The sequence below is a fragment of the Ricinus communis genome, chromosome 6, assembly GCF_019578655.1.
Source record: "Ricinus communis isolate WT05 ecotype wild-type chromosome 6, ASM1957865v1, whole genome shotgun sequence".
NCBI lineage: Eukaryota > Viridiplantae > Streptophyta > Magnoliopsida > Malpighiales > Euphorbiaceae > Ricinus > Ricinus communis.
This window is the reverse complement of record NC_063261.1, coordinates 24,334,087-24,357,637: the sequence shown is the minus strand read 5'-3', so window position 1 is coordinate 24,357,637 and position 23,551 is coordinate 24,334,087. Positions and strand designations below refer to the sequence as shown.

At 29.3% G+C, this 23,551-nt stretch overlaps 1 protein-coding gene across 1 annotated transcript; it reads left to right on the top strand.

Annotated features, from left to right (window-relative positions):
- Positions 1 to 14,395: 14,395 nt before the first annotated feature.
- LOC107262429 lies at positions 14,396 to 14,863 on the top strand. Its single transcript, XM_015728218.1, has one exon. It carries the CDS (start codon positions 14,396 to 14,398, stop codon positions 14,861 to 14,863), a length of 468 nt encoding a protein of 155 aa, XP_015583704.1.
- Positions 14,864 to 23,551: the final 8,688 nt, after the last annotated feature.

Genomic DNA, 23,551 nt, shown 5'->3' with positions numbered 1-23,551 from the left:
ATTAAAATAATAATAACGGTAATATAATATACGATTAAACGACTAGTAAGCTACTTAAATTTTTTTTTCTTTTTCAAAAAGAAAAAGTTAAAAAAATAAGTTATTTGTGAATTTATTTTGGATATAATTTTTTTGCAAAACTTCGAATTAGATATATACTTGTAAACCAAAGATATAATTTATATCTTTTCTATGGAATCTTGTGGTTAAAGAAGAATTAAAGAGAAGTGGAGCTGGGAAAACTTGTGGCAATATATTGAAATTGGGTTTCTTGAATTTAAGTTTTATTAGGACTTAAATCTCAATTTTAGTGTGTTTAGAGAATGCGAATGCGAAACACTTTTGGCAAGGGATTGAAATTAAAATTTCTTCAATTTAAGTTTTTAGGTGAATTTTATTATTATTATTTTAATTAAAAATATTTAATCAGTAAAATCTTAACTAAATTTTTTTAAAAAAATTGCATGTTGAAATTTGACTAAAGCTAAATTAAATAGGAAAAATAATAAAAATATCTATTTTTTATTAAAATACAATGTAAATTTTCTTTTTACTGTATAAAAATATCAAAAAAAATGACTTTTTAACTTTTTTAAATATAATTTTGGTTTTCTTTTGGTTCCTCTTTGGCTTTTTTCTTGTATCAACTGCACTATATTTTTTTTTAAAAAAAGTTATAAAAATAGTATTTTAAAAAGAAAAAAATTTATACAATAAAAATGATATTTTTTTATTGATTTTAAGATATTTCTAAAAAAATTCAATTAATTATATGTAATAATAATTTAATAGATAATATAGTTTATAATATAGATAGTATAAGTCAAGATTCTATTGTTAATTTTATTAATTAATATATTAAATATTTATAAATTTATATACTTTTTTAGAACTAAAAATTATTATTTAGGTAACAAATAATATATTAGCTGATAATTAATTATATCGTAATATTTATTAATATAATAAACATAAAAATCACACATTTTCAATATCTCTACATCTTATTATAAATAATATATATCAAGAATTATTATAATACTAATCGTTTATTTAAATGTAGCAGGTTTACTGTTATTATTTTGATTAAAAATAATAATATAAAATAAATTAGTAGAAAATTCTAATACAACTTTTAAATTAAAGCTATTTATCATATTGTAGTAAAGAGTAGCAATCTACCTATCTATATATATTAAATTTTGATACATATAACTTTTATTTTGATATATATACTTATTTTTTATACATAAAATTTAAATTTATGTATATTTCTATGGTTTTTTCTATTAGTATATTCATTAATAAGTTACATTCTTAGTTATATAATAAATCTAAATCTAAGAATTAATATATTAATTATATTTTAATAATTAACTAATAAATTAATTTTCTAATTAGACAATGATTCTAATTTAAAAAATAATATTTTAAATTAAATTATTAATTTTATATTTTAATTATATAACAATCTAATCCCAAAAAATAATAATTATTATTATATTTATGTTATTAAGTTATAAAATGCTAAAATTAATTAATAAATACTTTTTAATGGTCTTTATTTTATTATATTAGTAAAATCTTAAAAATATTAGAAAACAAGAAAAAATTTAAAAATATATAATTTAGTAATATTGTTTAAATTATTATAAATATTATTAAATATTAAAAATTCTATTAAATTTTATCTATAAACTCGATTTTATAATTAAAATAATACAAAAATAAATGACTAGTTTATTGTCTTCCTTAATAGAATTTCTAAGATTTTAAGATTCTTTAATACAACAAATATAAAATTATGTTAAAATACTTATTGATCATCTATAAATTTTATATAATTAGTATTAAATATATAATCAATATAGTATTTTTAGAATTTAAAATCATAGTATAATTAAAATATTAACTTAATAGTTAATATATTATTATTGAATAATAAATTAGTTATATAATAATTATAAAATTAAATATTTTCACACTATCTATGTAATAAAATTAGTGATAGATGTTAGAATTACAATTCTTATATATCAATAACATATATAATAAGAAAGTTTTTATATTTCAACTATATATATTTGTTTATTTACTGAAATGGGACAAAGGGTCATTTTAGCCCATTGACTTGTAACTGCAGGATAAATAGGTTGAATTTTATTTTTTCCATCAAATAGGTCCAAAAGAAACCTTTTTCGAACCAATTAAACCCATTTGACCCTTAAACCGAGCTTAAAAAATACATTTATTATATGTATTGAAACACATTAAAATAATAATTTTTTGTAATTAAGTGATTTGTTTATTAGTTTATTATTTATTAAAGTATTTATATCTATAATGCTAATGTCTGAATAAAAGCCTAAAATAAATAAGAACCCTAAAGTTGTTTTTTTTTTGCAACTAAACTATAATAATGTCGACATCATCCTCATGATCTGAAAGTTCATTACGCCATTATCACAGTACTTCTCGTCCAATAATTGATAGCTGCCTGATTTTGTGCATGAAGATCGACCTCGTTTGTGTGATTGCAATCTAAAAGTTCCAAATAGGTTGCTTGGACTGATAACAATCGAGGAAGGAGGTTTTACTCCTGTAGATACTATCAGGTTCTAGGTAATTGTGGGTTTTAGTTTGTGTTTTCTTGGTCTTATAGTTTTATTTGTTTGAAGTTGTTGATGTGAATGGTTACAGAAGAAGACAAACGAGAAGAGAGTGGAGCAGCAACAAGGTGGATGTCAGTTTTTTGAGTGGCATGATAATCGATTCCCTCTGCAACTAATGCACGTAATCAATGAATTGTATGTGAAAATTATACCATGAAGGTAGAAAATGAAGAAGTGTGTTTATTGTGATAGAAGATTGCATTCTGAATTTTATGAAATGCAGATGGAATGCATGAGTTTAAGAAGAAAGATTGAAGCTGTTAATGTAGCTGAATTAGTGTATAAGTTTATGATGTGTTGTGCTCTGAAAATTTTGATATTGACATGGATATTGATTGTGTCAATTGTAATCTCAATATTTAAAAGTTGAGTTATCACATTATAGATTAGTTGGGCATGTGTAATTTGTGATAAGGAATATGCAATAAATACAGTGGTTGTTGTTTTCTTTTTATTGCAAGAGTTAAGAAATTAAAAAGATTCGAAATCAATAATGCACAATTAACACAAGAATTTTATAACTTCCATTTAGTGAATTCTTTCATTACATCAAAAGAAAATTCAAAAGAGACCTATAGCTATACGAAAAATATATCTAGAATTCAGTTATGGTATAAGCCCCATAACAGTATTCCTTTCAGATTTACAACTTCGAGTTACCAAAACAAAATTGAAGCATAGATTACATTAATCTAGTACAAGCATGTTCAAAAATTAGTTCACAAGTTATGTAATTCTCCAAATTAAACTAATCTGTTTCCTAGCAAAGCATAATGCAAAAAAAGTTGTTGTGTAAGATCATCATATATTTCAGATAGGCTTCTTTTGCGGTGGCAGTTTCTTTTTCCCTTTTGGCAACAATTTAGTTTGATTTGTGTAGGTGGAAATACTCGGTGTAATGGAGGGCATTGAGAAACTATTGATTATTAAGAGTGTTGTGTTTGACCTCCTCCAATTGATGAAGATGCAGATATGTTTGGAGTATATAAAGCCTGAGATGACATAACTGCTAGTTGAAATGGCTTTGAGATGAATTCGAAGGTGTTTGATAGTGAATGAAATTTGGTTGAAGTGTATTTGATGGGATAGAATGAGTGAAATGTGTTTGTGTAGTTATTTTTCCTCTTTCCATTTCTGCTTAAGCTTGCAAGTGCATAGTGGAGATGCTAGGTTTGCCTGCCTATTGGAATACTAGGGCTTGGAACCCCCCATAAGTTGGGTTGCCTTGGTATTTGACAACATCATATGCTGATATGGTGTAATGATCCTCTTTTAGGCTGTTGGTATAAGATTTTTTGTAAAAACATAACTCTAACTGAAAAAGCCAGGTTGTTTCACCAAATTGATGCACAGGTTAACCAAAATATGAACAAAAAGAAAAAAAAATGATGAAGAAACACATGATAAATCTATACTTAAATTCCAGGTGATCTCTCTTGTAACTTTATCAAAAGAAATGTCAATGCCAACTGTTTATTTTTTTTATATCTTTTAGAGACGGACTTGGTATAAGTCATCTTTCTTTTGCTCTTTGATAATTCAAGTAATTTTTCTTTTCCCTTGCGAGTTATAGAATTTGACTTGCATCGGTTTTTCTCAGCAATGGCATCTGGCTCTCTCATGTGTATTGCCTTTTACTACATAACATAAATCCAGTCCTTAGTATTAGCTTTGACTGAATAAATTTTAAAAAAATATACTTGGTGGCATTTATTATCATTCTCCACACACTTGGAGTAGTATTGGATGGTGGTGCCACAAGGTGATTAATCTTAGATGGTTGCAATACATAATTTTTTTAAAAACCTTTAATATATATAATCAAAATAGAAATAAATGTGGATAAGTAAAATTTAGAATATGACTTATAGTTTTGCCTTTCCATATACAACCTTTTCTGTTATGTCTTGATTGATGGCAGTAGCTACAAGTTATGACAGCACATTGCTTTCCTAGTTTGCCACTCTTTTTGGGCACATTTAGATCCTTTCTTCTGCAATTTTTAGGTCTACCAGGAGCTTTAAGTACTTTAGGTAATAGTAATAGGGGATTGTTGGTCTTTGGCCACATATTTCTACCTTTCACAGGTTACATGTAATAGGCATATGCTGCAAGATACTTTGCTTTGGTATACTATGGGTCTATCTATGATTCTAATTTCTTTTTGGCATGATATATAGCACAAATTCCATGAGGGTATGGGATTCCAGTTAAATCCCATAATGCGCAAGTCTTTTTTTTCTAAATTAATAGTGTGTCTATCTAAGTCCTCTGAAATCTCATAACTAATATGCCCATTCCACTCCCTATTACATCTACTTGCCCTTTCCATATTCTTATTAAATCTTTCTAGTCAGCTAGGACTAACATTTGAAAACTACTTCATAACATCGTCCATTTGATATGAATCATATTCATAGCATAACCCTAATCCATTCCAATAATGCAAAAACATGTTTTTTTTTCTAGCATTAACTAAATGGCTATTGAAAGACTCACACATATTATTCTCATAACTATCACACTTAGCACTAAAAGAGAAGAAGGACCTGCACCATGTATCAGGTGGATAAGTGAGAAGATGCTCAACTACTCTAAATGTCTTTCTATCAAGCTCATTGAACTAGTTATTGAAGTTTTGTTGGTATGAGCTTTTTGTATATCTCCAAAACTATTGTTTTAGTTCAGATTCCCTCCATCTGTTTTGCCAAATTGAGTAGATATGCATTGCACACTATCTGTGATCTGCAAGTGGTAGCTCTACTTTGACAGCTTCAATCAAGCCCTGCATAATTAAAATTAACAATTATTATAATTGAACTTGAATAGTAATATAAGATCATATAATTACTTTATCAATTACCTTCTGCATATCACTAATAATAGTGAAGTCTTTCCCATCAGTCAATCCAAGATCTTTTTTTAACTTTTGAAAAAACTAAATCCAAGTTACTTTTGTTTCAAACCTAACTATTGCCCATGCAACAGGATACCTTTGATTATTGGCATCTCTGCCCATTGTAGTAAGAAGTTTTCTTTTGCATTTTGTCTTTAAGGAGCATCCATACACACCAAGAATAGGTCTGCATCCTTCTTTCCAACCTCTCTTAAGTGCATCTCTATTTCATCTCCAAAGTCTCTCCATTTTCTAAAATCTTGTTGACAACCTGCAGAAACCTTATTAAATATCTCACTATCTAAATCCACCTTATTAAACCACTCGATGTGGTGCGCCCCCTCATTATGGTCTAGATTAGGGTCCACATGCTTCTTTACCTTTTCTACACCTACCTCAATACTTTCATCAATGTTAACCTCATTACAGCACTCCACTTCCACTTCTTGTAAATCATCATCCTTAGCATTATTATCAATCCTCAATACCATAGAATTATCAATGATTTCAGTTGTATCAACTAAATGCTCAAGAAATAACTCTACCTTCAAATGTTTTTAAGCTAAGGACAATATCTCATGTATGTACAAGTCATTCATGAACTTAAGAACATATCCTCCAACAATTTATCTTCAGGTAACCAGTAAACATAGGGGTTATGTGCATAGCCTAAACATTTCAGTTTACTAACAATTCTCATGAAATGTAAAGTGTCTATATCATATAACTTTCAATAAAATATCTCACCACCCACATACCTAAGCTTAGAATCTCTAACAAATTTATCCCCATGATGAATCTTAAAACTAATAGGTATTCTTGATATTGCTTCTGTTAAATAGTAATCTTGCAGATAAAAGAACGCAATATTTTTATCAACTCACATATAACATTATAAAAAAAAATACACAACTATCCATGTGCATATAAATCAAATCAATAAAAAACACACATGGACCACATACTAAAACAAGTTGCTTAGTTTATTACTAGCTATGACTTTTATCACTTAAATAACGACAAAACAAACTTCTCCATCTATTTTAAATAGCAAAAGACATATTTAACATATCAATGCAATATACAAAAAATCCGCATTACTAACTTAATGTGCGTAGATTATGGTGTTTTTCTTAAATGGAACTAACTTTTTAGAGTGTTAGACAGAAAACCCAGCTTAAGTGGGATTCAATTTTCTTCCGTTGTTATTAGACAGAAAATCTAGTTTAAGTTAGATTCAATTAGAGAGCTTAAGGAGTTTTCTACTTAATTTACTTCTCTTTAACTTTAGGTTTATTACTCAATGTAAGATATACACGTGCTAGCTCATTCTCGCCCAACTCAGGCAGTAGCTGAGCTAAGAGAAAAGTGAGAGTTGATATCTTAATAGACCCATTTTTCTGATAGTAAACGTGTTTTACACGTGCTGGGTTAAGGGCCAAAATGGGTTTAATTGGCTTGAAAAAGGTTTCTTTTGGGGCTATTTGATGGAAACAATGAAATTCGGCCTATTTGGCCTACAGTTACAAGTCTAGAGGCTAGAATGACCCTTTATCCAAATAAAATGGGGTTTATTGAAATTATTTTTTATTATGATTGAAATTTTGATTTGAACCTTTTTTAACTTTAGGATTGACTACAAAAATGAAGTAATTACTTGGACTTTGGAGAATAAATTCATAATTTTCTTTTATTTTTCTTTTTTGGCCAAAATGTATACTTATGCCTTTGAATTATATCAATTAATTAATTTAATATTTGACGTTTAATTTAACCTAATAAGATATTTATTAAATTTTATATTTTTAGTATCTAAACACTCTTAATTTTCAATTTAACTTAACATATATTTGAATTTTATTTTTTGCTAAAATTTAAACACTTTCGTGCAATATATGTGGATATATTGAATGAAGACATATATTAAAAATTATTGACATATCACATTTAAATATCTATCAAATTAAATTGAAGATTAGAATTACATTGATTAAATAGCTAAATTTCATAAATATAAATATGTATTTTTTGCTTTCGAAGAAATTAAGATAATTAAGCTTAAGCTTTTTATTTGAGAAAATTTTAGATAGTGTTGACAGTTAAAATTCTCTTTTGATGGTTAAAGAGAAAAATAAAAAATACTCTTCCTTTTTTTTAAATAAAAGGAGTCTTCCATTAAAAATAATTATTAAGCACAATTTGTAATAGACAAGTAAACATGATTACGTTCAAGAAATTTATATTAATTTTGTTACGAAAATGAGATTTTTCTCTAAGCTTCATTAATCGTGTTGATGGAACAATTGCATACAGCATCTTGGTTGCATTTGGCACATCGATAAGAAACACATTCCACTTGGTGGCTATATTGAGCCACAAATCAATTTTATTGTCATTTAACGAGTCTTTAAAAAGTTCAATCTTTTGAATACCATAATCAAACTCATCCTAACTCTCATGAAAAAATATAAACAAACTCTCATGAAAGAATACAAATAAACTCACATAAAGAAAGACAAAATAAAATATTCATAATATTTAATCAACGAAATTAACAAACAACTAAGAAAAGTAAATATAAAATAAGATCCTAAATGAACTTTTAACTAAAAAAATTCATCCTCATTGTTGGAATGTTTTGATTTATCTCTGAATTAGCAGTCATAGGATCTTCTTCAAAACTTCTTTGATTTGTTATCTATTTATCCAAATTCACTACTAAAAGAACATAAAAGATTTTGCAATCAAAATCTATAAACTCTAACCAATTCATACATAAGATAAAAATACGATTTGATTATTTTATTGAGATTGAAAAAATTACTAAGAAAAAAATTAAAAATTAAAAATAGCTATCGTCACCGTGGCCGACAGTGAAAAAATAGGGAGAAAAAAAAATCTTGTAGCTAGGGTATAAATTCTTCCTTCTTATTCTCCTTTCTCAATCTTTTAAAAACTATATCACAATAAATATTTTGATTTTTATTTCTTTTTCTCTTAGTTTCCACTAATACATAGGTTTTGGTGGTAACCATCCCTTTTTCTTTAAGGTTTTTCTTTCTTACAAATTACTTTTATTTATCTCGTGCCTTAAGGAATTGGTGAATTTATGTGATGCACAATGAAATTTATATTCTTTTTAAATGTAATTTATAAGTTTGCTCTTTTATCTTCTGTTCATATTCGAAAAGATCATTATTTCTACAAAATTAATTACTTTTCTTAAAATAGTTTTTTTTTTTATAATTTTTAAGTATCTTTTATATATTAATTAGCTGATAATAGATAATATAATATTTGTTTCTAAAAAAATTAGTTAATTGCTTTTTATATTTAGTCGATTAAAATCTTGTGTTTGCTATATAAGTGAACTTATGTACTTTCTAATATTTTTTTTTTATGTTTTATATTTATCAATTTTATCATCACATGATCCACCGGAATTCTGTTTCAATTCCCTTCAAATGATAGTTTCAAGATCTTAGGACTTGATTTTTTTATTAACTCCATGTTAATAGAAAATTGCTTTTCTATAAAATACTGCTACATTCTTAATTTCTTACAGGTGAGCTGCACAAATCCATTATTATTAATATGAAAATTATCTTTATTCTTTTTTAGCTTTGTGATGGTTTATATTTGTAATTTTATTTATTTACTTTTACATAATAGAACAAATTATAGATTTATTTTATTTGTAATTTTTAGTTGTTAGTGCTATAGGATTAAGAAAAAAATTAATATTGATATTTCAACAATCGGTCTCATTTAAATATTATAAACTTGTTTTGTACATAATTAGTCACTGAGCATAGCTATACCATATTGCAAATTTTAATTGTTAAATAAATGTCAGTTATAATATATTTGTTCAGCATGTACATTTAAAATTTCATAAAAAAAGTTTCACGTCACTCAAAAAAACTAATTTTTTAATACAAAATATTATAATTATTTTTATAATTTTTTTAGGTAGTGGACTTTTATTATTATTTATTTATTGCAAGGGACAGTGGACTTAATTGAACTATATATTGAAATCTTTTATTAATGTAATTAGAAAGGTAATTTTGATTCAATTTGGACATAACTCTAACATTCAAGGGTCAAAACGAACTTCCATTCTATCATATCCACTTAGGATTACTAATAGTGTGTTCCTTTAAATATGCAAGTGAGGCAACATACAAGAAATTCATATTCCAATCAAAACATTAGAAAGTTTAAAATGAAGAGAAGTTATACAAGTTTTATTTAAAATATTAATTATTAAGAAGTAATATGTGGAATGAAAATATCATTTTCATGGAATAGAGTTTAATTTGGTTACTAATTGTATCATTCGGGTTTAATTTAGTCTCTTTCTAAATTTGTGGACTTTTTAGTCTAAATCTTTATATATTTAATTTAAATTTTAACTCTATTTCTGAAAAAAAAAAAGAGAACTCTCCATTAAAAATAAAAAATAATTATAATATTATAATAATATATAAAGTTATTGTATAATTTTAGTACAATTAATATAATTAAGCAATAAATAGTTATTACAACTATTATTTTCGCTGAAGCCACTATTACCTCCACTACCCTCGGTACCACCATTATCGTAATTATTTTTTTCACCGTCATTATTAAGAGAGAAAAAAAAAAGAACATTGAAAATCAATAATATTTTTTATTATATCTTATTTAAATATCAATATGTATCATTTAATTTAAATAATTTAAATTTTACATTTTCTTAATGTATCCACTCTCTAATTTTTATAAAAAAAATAGATAATTTGAACTAAATATGTAAAAGTTTAGGTATATCCATAAATTTATAAAAGGGCTAAATTGAATCCAAACAATAAGGTCAGTTACCAAATTAGACTTTATTTCTATTTTCATGATACGAAAGAAAAGAAATAACAATATTTATTTTTATTCTTTCATATCTTAATACTATCTATATATTGATCCCGATTTGAGAAAAAAAAAATATTTTAATGCATAATGATTAGGAATAATTGCATTTCACGCGTGAGATCTAACTCAAGTGGTAAGAGCAGTTACTTTTAAGAGTGAGTGATATGAGGTTCGAGTTATTTTCTCTGTATTAAGGGTGTTTTTACTTTCTAATGAGAGTAAAGGAATGACAATTTATATTGCATGGTTCAAAGCCCACGATTTGTTGGCCCTCTTTAAATAAGTGCACTTTTATTTGCAATTTCATTCCTTGAACACCATTTTTTTGAAAAAAAATTCTAAAAATGGTAACCGGAATCTATTGGCTTCATTTGTTACTAAATTATGGGCCGGTTTGGTATTACTACATGCATTTGAAATTATAAACTTCTACTCTTTTTGAATTACCATTTCTGGCTTTTAAAATATATTTTTAAAAAATATATAATTTATTCTCTTTATTATAAAGGGAAAATTTTAAAAAAATGAAAAATGATATATTTTTTATCAAAAAATATTGCGACCTAAAATAATTACAAAAATATTTAAATTATTAAAAATAATATCAAAATACTAACTTCTTCATCCAAAGTGTAAAACCTAAAAAGCAAAGAATAAATCAACACAAATTCATTAGATCAAGGCCTAATAACTTAAAAAATTCAAATATTTATGAAAATTCTCTATTTTTGGCCAATTCTTTAAAATTACCAATTTAGCTATGATTTGGCCAATTGAGTGCAATTTTGACCAAATTGAGTTGCTGGTGAAAATTAGAATAGTAACTTAAACGCCATTTAGGAGATGAGAATTCAAAGTTGTACAATATGTATAAATAATATGGCATTAAGACCCATCAATTTAGATTTTCATTTTCTAATCAGCATTCATGTCATTGTTCACATTGCCCAATTTTGAGAAACAACTCAATTGGATTAAAATCACACTCAGTTGGCTAAATCATGGCTAAATTGATAATTTTAAAAAAAATTATTAAAATAACAAACTTCAACAGAGGCTTGGATTTTTTAGGCTGTCAGCCCTTAGATCAAATAAAAAATAAAAAGATTGATGAAACTTTATTTTCAGAACCAATTTTGAAGCCCAAATCGACAACTATATTAAAAATATCAGAAAAAATATTAGTTTCGAATCTTTAAAATAAAACTATAAAACTCATAAAGTTGCTTTATTTTTCTTTAAATCTTTATTTGTTTTGATCAATTTTTAACCAATACTGATGAAATTAATACATTTACAAGAGTTTCGTAGCTAATTAATCAATCTGAGTTGATTTTAGAAGATCAAGTCTAAAAAAAAAGGTAAAGAACAAACCTATAAATAATGTTGATATGTTATACAAAAAAAATTATTTTTTTGTAAAAATAAATTAAAGAAAACATATTAATAGATAAACCATAGCATAGCAGAAAATAAATTATAAATACTAATTTGTTATGAAAATAAACTAAAAATATTATACGGATGCAAAAATAAACTAATAAACAACATAATTAAAAGTAAATTATAGCATAATAAAAAATAAACCAAAGAAAAAAAAATTTGTATATTTTGAAACAAAAATATTGATTTGTAGCAAAAGATAAACCAAACATAAACAAAAAAATAAAAAAAAAATTACAAAAACCAAATATAAGATGCATGGCATGCAATATGACAAATGACACTTATCAAGTTATTTCACCATCTAATGCAAATAGTATAGTGAAAAAACACATGAAATGCATGTAAAACATCACATTACACTTAAAGAAATGTTACACATGACATGCATGTAAAAGTAAAGATTTCTTTTCATTTAATTTTGGCCAAATACATATCAAGACACTTGAATTTGGACCATTTGACCATTTTAATACCTTAACTTTTGATATAACCTGATAGATGCCTCAACTTATATTTTTTGTGATATTTAAATACTTTTTCATACATGGTTTCCTTCAATATTTTCACGTGTATTCTGTATAGGTGTTTTAAAGTTATCATAAAATAAAGGCTTAATTTCAAAAAAATCCTGAACTTTGCACTTGTTATCAAATCTAGCACGTAGTTTTTAAATTTTCAATTTTAATACCATAATTTAACATTGATTTCAATTTTAGCATTTAATAAAACTATTTGTCAAATCCGCTAACGTGATGTAAACTCGGGCAACAAAAAAATTCGAGTCAATATTAGAGCTGTTGATTTGTTTCATAACTAAAATATTATCATGTAAGTACATAAATTAATTTTTTCTTAACTTTAGAGTTCTATTAGCTTAAACAATAATATTTTAATAGTGAAGGTGCTGACTTAATTTCTCCTTTTTATTGTTGTTGCCGAAGTTCATGCCATATCAACAAATTTTGTTGATAATTTCACTAGACGTTAAAATTGAAATTAATGTTAAAGTTTGATGCTAAAATTGAAAATTTAAACAGTACATGCTAGATTTGATAACAAATGCAAAGTTAGGATAGTTTTTGGCAATTAAGCCTAAAACAAAGTTTAAGTGTTTGTCAGGATAAATTGAAAATTAAAAGTATTTCATGACTATAAAAACATAGTTTAGGTATTTGTTAGGTTAAATTGAAAATTAAGATGTTAAAGTAACTAAATGGTTAAAGTTCATATATCTAATTATTCATTGTACCTTTATTTTTTGGTCTTTTACTATTCGACATTTTTTTCATTCATTCTCATTCCTTCTTCTATTTTTCTTTTTCCATTTTCCTTATCATACTTTTATCCCTTCTTTTTCTCAAAAATAAAAATTCATTATCCATTTTAGCTTGGAAGATGTTCCACCATTTTTTCACTTAAAGAAATATGACACATAGTATGTATTCAAAGAAAAATATTAACTCTTTTTTTTGGCTTAATTACAAAAAGATTCTCGACCTTTAGCGTTTTTCTCAATTTAATCACGTGTTTATAATTGTAACAATGTCATGCGCGATATTATAAATTTTGTCAAATCGATACATAAATGAAATTTCTAGTGAAGATTATTCCACGTGGCTGCCGGCGCTCTGGTAACTTAAACACGTAGAAACGGTGCGTTTTAAAGCAAAAGCAGAAATGTTGCGTTTTGCCCTATAGAAACGGTGCGTTTTTATAGTCTTAAATAGGAACAAAAAAAAAAGAACGAAATGATGGCCTATATGGTGTAAGAAAACCCTAAATCCCCAAAATTGAAATAGCCATTATTTCTTACCGTTTATGATTACTGAAACCATTTGAAGAATAGAGTGAGAGTAAAAAAGAGTGAAAGTGAAGCCGCTTTGAGGAATCAAACATATTGTAGTCCCTTCAACCAGTAAAGACAACAGTAGCCATCGAACATTGTAGTCCCTTGAAGTACTGACCACTGGAAAAGGACAAGTAAGTTATTACATTGTTAATTGTTTTTCTAAGAAACTTTTACTTTAATGAGATGAGTGCGATATGTGTGGGGTAGGGCATCAATCAATTTTTTATTATGCACTTTCGGGTTTGTCAAAATGTATTTGAGTTTACTGTGATTTTTATATTTATTTATTTGAGTTTGTCATGGTATGTAGGGTCTTATTCATGTAAGTATTGTGTTTGTCTTGTTGAAATATTAACTCATGCACTCTTTCAACAGAATGTCTGACAGTTTTTCTGTATATATAAACTATGGTGGGCGTTTTGCATTTATTTATGGGAATGTGGTTTATGTAGGTGGAAATATTTTGCCTAAACATGGATTAGACCTAGATAGGATAGGATATTTTGACATACTTGATGAAGTAGAAAAACTAGGGTATTATGGGGCAAAGATTTCTTATAAGATTCCAAGAATGAGTTTGAATGATGGGTTAAGAGAAATGGTGAATGATACAGTAAGTTGATGCATGCTAGTGGTTTAACTGACTCCATCACACCTAGAATTAGAACTAAGCTTGAAGAAATCAAATACAATAGTAGATTATGTACTTGCAAACCTGCTGTTGGTGGCAAGTTCCAAGTGAACATAGGAGAGGATCAATTTGTGGTTGATATCAATATGCACACTTGTACTTGTAGAGCATCGCAGATAACAAGCATTCCTTGTATCCATGCATGTTCTAGCATTCATTGGATGAACCAGGATAGTGCAACCTTTGTGGACAAGTACTTTAGTGTAGAAACTTATATTGAAACCTACAAAAATGCTCTTGAGCCACTGAATGGCAGAAAAATGTGGCCAGAAGCTTATGGGCTTCCAATCAAGGCACCCAAATTTAAGAAAGTGCCTGGCAGACCTAAGAAGAACAGGAAGAGAGATATCACTGAAGACCCAAAGAATCCTAATAAGCTGTCTAGACAAGGAATTTAAATGACTTGTGCAGTATGTAGAGGAGTTGGGCATAACAAAAGGAGTTGTAAGATGAAAAATGATCCATCTTTCAATAGACCTCCTAAACTGCCAGTCAAGCGTGGCAGGCCACAAAAAGCAACTTCTGCACTTGGATCTACTGCAACTTCCCCAACAACTCAGTCTAATGTCCCTAGTTCAAGTGGACCAAGTCAATTTGCTGGCACACCTTCAAGTGGACCTGAATCTGGACAAACTCAATTTGCTAGCATACCTTCAAGTGGACCTCAAAGGAGGAAAAAAGAAACTGCATTAGTAAGTTTTTTGAACACTTGTATTTGGTTTACATTTAAACAGTGGGAAGCAATATGTATTCATTATGGTTGTACAAACAAGTTAACCAAGGTTATGGAGTTAGAATATTTGAAGATTTTGGCAACATGTATTTGAGGGTAATTTTAATACAACATTTTATTTCTTAATATTTTATGCCTAGTCTAATGGAACAATTGTGTTTGGTTTCTAGATGCCTGAATCAAGGAGAGTGAAATTCATTTCTGGTACAAAGGCAGCATCAGCAAAGGCAGCAGTAAGTAAGGGCAAATCAGTTCCCTCTTATGCCAGACCAACAATTGCAAGTTCAACAAACAATAGAGCTGGCAGAGGAGCTAAAAATGGTGGGAGAGGTGTTGCACCTATTGGAACCCAAGAAAGTCAAGCAAATTGAGTAGTACAATACAATTGTGATTAAATGTAGAGCATGACATTACCTTTTTTAGGCAAATATTGTGTTTGTTATCTTGTTTGTAGACTTGTGCCTTTCTTTGTAGCAGCCTTTGCACTAATTTTTTATAGGCAAATACTGCCTTTGTACCCACACATATTAACATAATGTTTTGAAGGCAGATAATGCCTTTATTTTCATCAATTTATACTCTTCTTAAACACTTGTATTCTCCATTTATGATTTATACTAGTACCATATATACAAAAGGCATCAAACTTCAAGTTATATGGCCTATGTCAAAATGCTCAATAATCATAAATTAACATTGTCATTTATTTAATATTTCTGTTCAAATTACAAAACAAATATTTATCCAACAGTTAAGCTAAATCATAGGCATTACAATACCAATACCAATGAGTAGTACAATACAAAAGTTTCTCAAACCACATCAGGACACTCTCTTTGTAGCATTTTCTTATCAGAATTTAGCTTTCTGCAGTCATCAAGTTTTCTGCAATAGTTGACTCCATTACCATCTTCACTTTCATTACCTCTTCCAATGCGTCCTTTCAGCCTTCAAATGATTCATCATCTCTTTCGTATAAGGAAGGCATTCATATGTCAGGGTGAAGCTATCAAACTACTAATCCAGCTTACAATTGAAGCATCATAAGATCAGAAGTTCCAAATGAATCTTTCAATCAATCTAATACAATACCATCACCTCTTCCATGCGCGACCTTAAAACTAGCTGACAAATGTCAATTTGGGGGCATATGAACCACGAGAATAAGAAAAGCTAGGGTTACAGATTGCAAATGAATTTGGGCATATGAAGCACGATGCATTTGGGGCATATTAAGATTATAAAAATGCACTGTTTTTATAAGACAAAACGCGGCACTTCTGCTTTTGCTTTAAAACGCACCGTTTCTACGTGTTTAAATTACCAGAGCGCCGGCAGCCACATGGAATAAACTTCACCAAAAATTTAATTTATGTATCGATTTGACAAAATTTATAATATCGCGCATGACATTGTTACAATTATAAACACATAATTAAATTGAGAAAAATACCAAAGGTCGAGAATTTTTTTGTAATTAAACCTTTTTTTTTGCCATACACTATCAATTACTGACAACTTAATTTTTCTTTTTTTTTTTCTACTTCTTTTCAATTAATGTTTGATTTCTATTAAAATATTTTTTTATAACTATTCAATTATAAAGCTAGTTGTTAAAGCTATTACTAATTTTGTCCAAAATACATTCAAGAAATATTTATTATTTAAAATGAAACTATTTTAATTCAATAAAGATTATTCAAATGGATCTTGTAGAAAAAGAATTATAATACTTTTATTAAATTTCTTAAATAATTATTTTTCTAATACAAAATTATAAAAATTAATTTTTTATTTTCTTGTTAATTTATTTACATTCACTTTTTATTATTTACAGTTCTTTTTTAGTAATTAGAACATATTAGTGCAGCAACCATACAAAAAATCTCATAAAAAAGAAAAAAAGAGGCCATATAAACAAAATAGTGCTATTAAAAAAAAGAAAAAAAATCTGAAAAAATCCATATCCCGTGGAATTTTTTCTATCATAAAAGACTTTTTTAAAAAAAAAAAATAGAGAAAAGATAATAGTAATAATAAAATAATAAAGAATATATGTCAAACTGGCTCTAAAATATTCCTATCGTTCAAAAGTCTTTGTAGCCAAAGAAAGGAAGATGGGATAGGATTTCATGGAAAATCTGAAAATGCTTCATATATATGCTAATTCGTTTCTCTGAATGTTAATTTTATATTGCTGTAAGCATAAATAAATCACATAAATCCAGAGAATCAGCCTTTTAAGAGACATAATTAATCCCTTAAAAAAGACAGACGCATAATTTATCTATATTTATATGAAAGTAAGGTTTTGAAAATGTCTTTTTTATATGATTTGTTTTATTTTCTTTTGATTTATATAAATTATTCTTATAAATCATTTCTTTTTCTCTTAATTTTTCTCTTTCTTCTCTTAAAATAAGATATTTAAGAAATTTTATTTCACCTAAACTTTTTAGTTTTCTTTTTTTCATTGAAGTTGCATCTAAATTTTTTAATTTTTTTCTTTTATTATTGTTTTCTTTTATATATAACTATTAGCACTTTACTCATCTCATTGCATGATTGTTTTATTTAATTTATATTTAAAAAATTATTTTATATATTGTATAATTCAATTAATTATTATATTAGTATAATAATAAATTTTTATTTTATTTTATGATACTTTTATTTATATATGTATATTAGTATTTTATAAAAATCATAATACATTCTCATAATTTTCTTTTATATGTTAAAATAAATAAATATGAGAAATATATATACTTATCAATTTTAACTCTATCTATTTTATTGTACGAATAAGTTCTCATATATTAATATAATACTTTTTTTAATAAATAGATTGTTAGAACTTTTGCTATTTGTTTTTTTATGTTATTATTTTTTGATATCATATATATATATATATATATATATATATATATATATACTATTTCTTTTAACTATTTTTATGATCCAAATATAAATTCTTATTCTTTTACTATTTTATTAATTTTTAAAATTCATTACAAAGCTATGATTTCTGCTTTTGGTTCCAAACACAAACTTCACTCACCAAAAGGAGAAACACTGTTCCTACAAACAGATCTATCCAAATCCAACGCAACTATTCCAAAAACCATTCAATGGAAAGACATTACACTTCCAGAAGAATGGATCCTCGAAGGTGCAACCCAACCTTCATCTCCAAAGCAAACAGAACCAAACACAAACCTTAAACACATAGCCTAATATCCAGATGGAAAGGTAAAGATCACATTCAACAGAAAGTCAACTTCCTCTAGATTTTCTGATGATGGTTCTTCAACCTCGACCGTAGATATTGGAAGAGTATCCAAAATACCTTATGTTATCTATGCTCCTTACAAAGAACCAATTCTATCTCAAACTCAACCCAGATTTTCAACATCTAATGTTCCAAATACACTTCAGAATGTTGATTACCAAAGCAATATCCCCAGACCAGTTTACACTGATCCAAAGAAAGATGACGAATATATGGAGATAACCTCTACCCCATCTTCACCATCACCATCAGCCATAACCCAAAACCTCAAGTGAGATCAACATGATTTCAAAAGAGTTTGAAATTGACAAAAAACTCTTGCATGAAGATTTCTATTCAAAGAAAAACCATCTTAAGAAACTTTGGTTTTTTAAGAATTTTTTAAAAGAAAAAGATAGTATTCAGGAAAAATACTATCAATTTTGCATTCAAAACAAAGCCCAAATCAAATTTTTTGATTGGTTTCAAATTTACTGCAAAGAAAATGGCATCCTTTATCCCTTTAAGGATAAATCCATTAGTCCTGTCACAGTAAGGAACAAAGCCCCTGAGTGGAAGGTAGGAGAAAATCTAACTGTCCAGTCTGAACATCCTCCCCTTAGGAAGATAACCATTCCTTATGGAGAGAGTGAGATAGAGGCAACACCTTACAAACTGGTAGGCGAAGACATTGAAAAGAATGTTAAGAATATTGTTCAACAGAATAATTATTCGAACACCTGTTTAAACACTATAGGAAAGCAACTGGTTAGAATAGAAAACCAGATTCAAAAGCCCCCTGTAGTGGTGACATCTCCAATCCCCAGTACTGGTCAACCAAAAGAGTCGAACCAGTCAGAGAAGCTTAAAAACCCAATTTTTAAGCCATATCAGCTTACAAAGCCAAGCCAAGACCATTTCCAAAAGCAAACTGAGTTTGCCAAAGCAATGAGAACGGTGAGTAGATTAGCAACCTCCGAGTCGTCCAAAATCTAGTGCCGGATACTCCTCAAAGCGGTGGGAATATCGTTGCAATAGGACAAGCCCAAAGCGATGAATCGGGATGATTCGGAGCTTGAAAGCCCCATTCCAAAACCCTTCAACATAAACAGATTAGGAATCCAAGCCCCTAGATTGTCCTGGAATACTCCTAGGAGTACTGCTCCAGATCTAGGAATTGAAAATAGAAATAACATCTTAACCCAGTCTAGATTCAATGCCTCCTCCGTCTATGAATGGAATATAGATGGAATGTCTGAATATAACATCCTTGGTCTCTTACAACAGATGACCATGGCAGCCAATGCCTACAAAACCCAAAGTGGTACCTCAGATAGAGCCATTGTTGAGCTCCTGATAGCTTGATTTTCTGGCCAGTTAAAAGGATGGTGGGATTATCATCTCACTCAAGCAGAGCAACTCCAAATCCTAGGTGCTATCCAAACCACAGTAGAAGGAACTCCCATTCTAGATGAAATAGGAAATCCGATTGAGGATGCAGTGTCAACTCTAATCCTCAATATTTCCCTTCATTTCATAGGAGACCCTTCTCTGCTCAAAGACAAAAATGCCGAGCTCCTTAGCAACCTTACCTGTAAGAAGCTTAGCAACTTCCAAAGACACTTTCCTAACCAGAGTCATGCTTAGGGAAGATTCTAGCCAACCTTTCTGGAAAGAAAAATTCTTAGCCGGTTTACCTAAGATTTTAGGTGAAAGAGTTAGGAATACCATAAGAGAAGCCCATAACAGTCAAATCCCTTATGATTTCTACACTTATGGTGAGTTAGTTAGTCTAACCCAGAAAGAAGGTTTAAAGATTTGTCATGACCTTAAGCTTCAAAGACAACTCAAATGGGAAATGAAAAAGACTAGGCAGGAACTAGGTAGTTTCAGAATCACTGAGTACAACCCAATAGAGCCCGTGTCTAGTTGCAAAGGGAAATGCAAAGTTGATTCTTATTCAAAATCCTTTAAAAAGAAACGATTTTCAAAATATAGAAAGCCTTCTAAAAGCAAGGAGAATTTCTATAAAAAACCATCTTCTTCCAAATTTCATTCTAAATTTCCAAAGAAAGATTCCAAAACGATTTTTCAAAAATTACATGCTTTAAATGTGGTAAGAAAGGCCATACTTCAAGTATTGTAAGTTTTCCAAAAGACTTTTGAGCTTCCAAATAGAAGAAGAAGTTTTGCAAAGATTTCTCTTAGTTGATTCATCCGAATCGAGTTCTCAAACAGTGAGGAAGAATTTCAAATTGATGAAATCAAAACCTCAATCGATTGTTCCGAGATGATTCGGAGAGCTCTTCAAAACATTAATATGCTCACTAGGCAAGAAGCTCTTCTTGAGGTCAAAGCATATTAGTGATCCTCTTATTCAAAAGCAGTTTTAAAAGAGATTTTAAAAACTGAATCTCCGGTTCCTTCTTCCAATAAGAATACTTATGATCTTACTATGATTCTTAGTGAATCTCTCGCAAAGCCCCTGCATGATAGGCTAAGGAAAAACCCTCCTCCTTGGTCTCATCAGCATACAAAGATAGTCCAAAGCATTAAAAAATAAGTTTTAGAAATTCCTTGCCTGCATCTACCGATCCTTCTGCATTCAAGATTGTAGAAACAGATGCATCAGAGTTAGGATATGGTGGGATTCTAAAGCAAGTTCAAAATTCCAAAGAATGTATTGTCCAGTTTATCACACCGGAACGATACTCGAAAGAATTACTCTACTATCAAAAGGAAATCCTTTCGATAGTTCTCATATTTCTAAATTTCAAAGCGATCTTTTAAATCAAAAATTTCTTTTAAGGATTGATTGCAAGTCTGCGAAAGAAGTTTTACAAAAGATTCCAAAATATAGCTTCAAAATGATTTTCTGGCAAGCTATCTTATCCGTTTTGATTTTGAGATTGAATTTATTCGAGGAGAATCAAATTCTATTCCTGACTTTCTAACCAGAGAGTTCTTACAAAAACAGGAGTGATACAAAATGCCAAGAAAATCGAAGTCCAAAGAAGAAAAGTCCACGGCTAGTTCAAAACCGGCCCAAATTCAAAGCCCAGTGAAGGAAGCTCTCCCTTCAACTTCAAAGCCCATCAGGACTTGGACTGAGATAATCCAAGAAGAAATTGATCAACCAGATCCAGTTCAACAACAAATGGATCCTTTCAAAGCCGATCAAGCCAAACAAATTCAGGAATGGCTTGCTCGTGAAGACCGAATTCATTCAAAGGGTGGAAGAATACAAAGACAAAAAGTCCACGGCTAGTTCAAAAGCCGGCCCATATTCAAAGCTCGGTGAAGGCTCTCCTTGACTTCAAAGCCCATCAGGACTTGGTGAGATAATCGAAGAATTGATCAGCGGATCGGTTCAGCAACAAATGGATCCTTTAGTCAAGCCAAACAAATTCGGGAATGGCTTGCTCGTGAGACCTAAATTCATTCAAAGGGTGGAAGAATACAAAGACAAATGGTTCAGTCAACCATCTACAAGCAAATTATTCCAAAGCCGGGCGACTCTAAAGTCGTCTCTTCCTCTGAAGGGTAAGGTATACTTTCTATCCTTTTCGAAATCGAGATAAAGATTTTCCTCTAAATCTATCTCAAACAGTTTTCAAAGCCAAACTCTCGGAGATTGTTTTGAGTCAATCAAAACGTTTTAAATCAAATGAGTATTTGGAAAACCTATTTTCAAAATTTTTAACCATTGGGGAAGGATTACGCACGAAGCCCCTCGAAATTGGTTTCAAGATTTTTCCTCAGGGTTAGTTTTTAAACCTGGAATATTTCAAAGCCTCGGGCTTATTACCGGTCAATCCTTGGGGTTCTTGGTTGACCCAAGCATTCGAAAAAGACAAAGCCATAAATACCATATTCAACATGCGATTGGGGTATGGATTTACACTCTCTCGTTCCTTCCTATTTCTACAAAAGAACCTACCTTTCAAATCTAAACACCTCTTTCGATATCCAAACCTCCAAAATCCCTTCTTTGGTTTAAGCGGTGGTGGAATTACTACGGTAATGCCCTGAGACTCTTATTCAAAGTCTTACCCTGTTCAGCCTCTTGAAGCAAATTACAAACCAAATTCCATGGAAAGCATTTTTCCGCTCCTTTCAAATTTCTTTTTACCACAGGTATGTGTATGGTACTTTCAACGCATTCAAAGTAAAATGGTGGGATAAATTCAACCACCAAGCCGCCGTTCAAAACTTCTTGACCAAACATAGCTTCGCCTCCTCAGAACAACGTTCTTGGCATGAAGTCTTTTCTCCTTCAGCTTCTGCGATGACCGAAGAAGATTTCCTACAACTTATAAGCAGGGCGCGCGATTTGGATGATCCGGTGAGCGATTGTTATGGGATACTCGAAGTCTATAAATATTATCTCCTTCTTTAAAAGCCCATGGATTGAAAACCGGAAATGGTAGCCCGAGGTTATTTGTGTTGGGCCAAAAGCCCACAAGTAAAGCCCGAAAAAGAAAAGAAAAGAAAAAAAAAAAGAAAAGAAAAGAAAAGACAAAGACAAAGAAAAGAAAAGTCAGCAAAGATTCCTTGAGCATGGCGACAACTTTCTCGAAAGGCGGTTGGCATTGTCAAGACTCAAGCATGAAGCATCTCACAGAATCATTTCTACTCGAGACCTCTATATAGAGTCCTCCTTCTTCATCTCAAGAGAGAAGAAACTCTTTCTAGAATTCTTTCTTCTCTCTAAGTTCCGAGGATGAAGAGGACCTCTACATAGAGGTCTTGAGCTTGGATACTTGTCACGGCCTCGATGCTTGCTGAGTAGAAATGATTCCACTTGTCTTGAGTCTCAGAGATGCTTCACATGCTTGAGTCTTTCGATAATGCCAACCGCCTTTCGAGAAAGCTGCTCATGCTTCAAGGAATCTTACTTTGACTTTTTCTTTCTTTTCTTTTCTTTTCTTTTTCTTTTCTTTTCTTTTCCGGGCTTTAGTGGGCTTTTGGCCCAACACAAATAACCTTGGGCTACCATTTCCGGTTTTCAACCAATGGGCTTATAAAGAAGGAGATAATATTTACGTAGACTTCGAGTATCCCATAACAATCGCTCTCACC

What these genes read in the sequence shown, in the direction of transcription:
- LOC107262429 (XM_015728218.1), top strand. Translation starts at nt 14,396, where the DNA reads ATGCATGCTAGTGGTTTAACTGACTCCATCACACCTAGAATTAGAACT.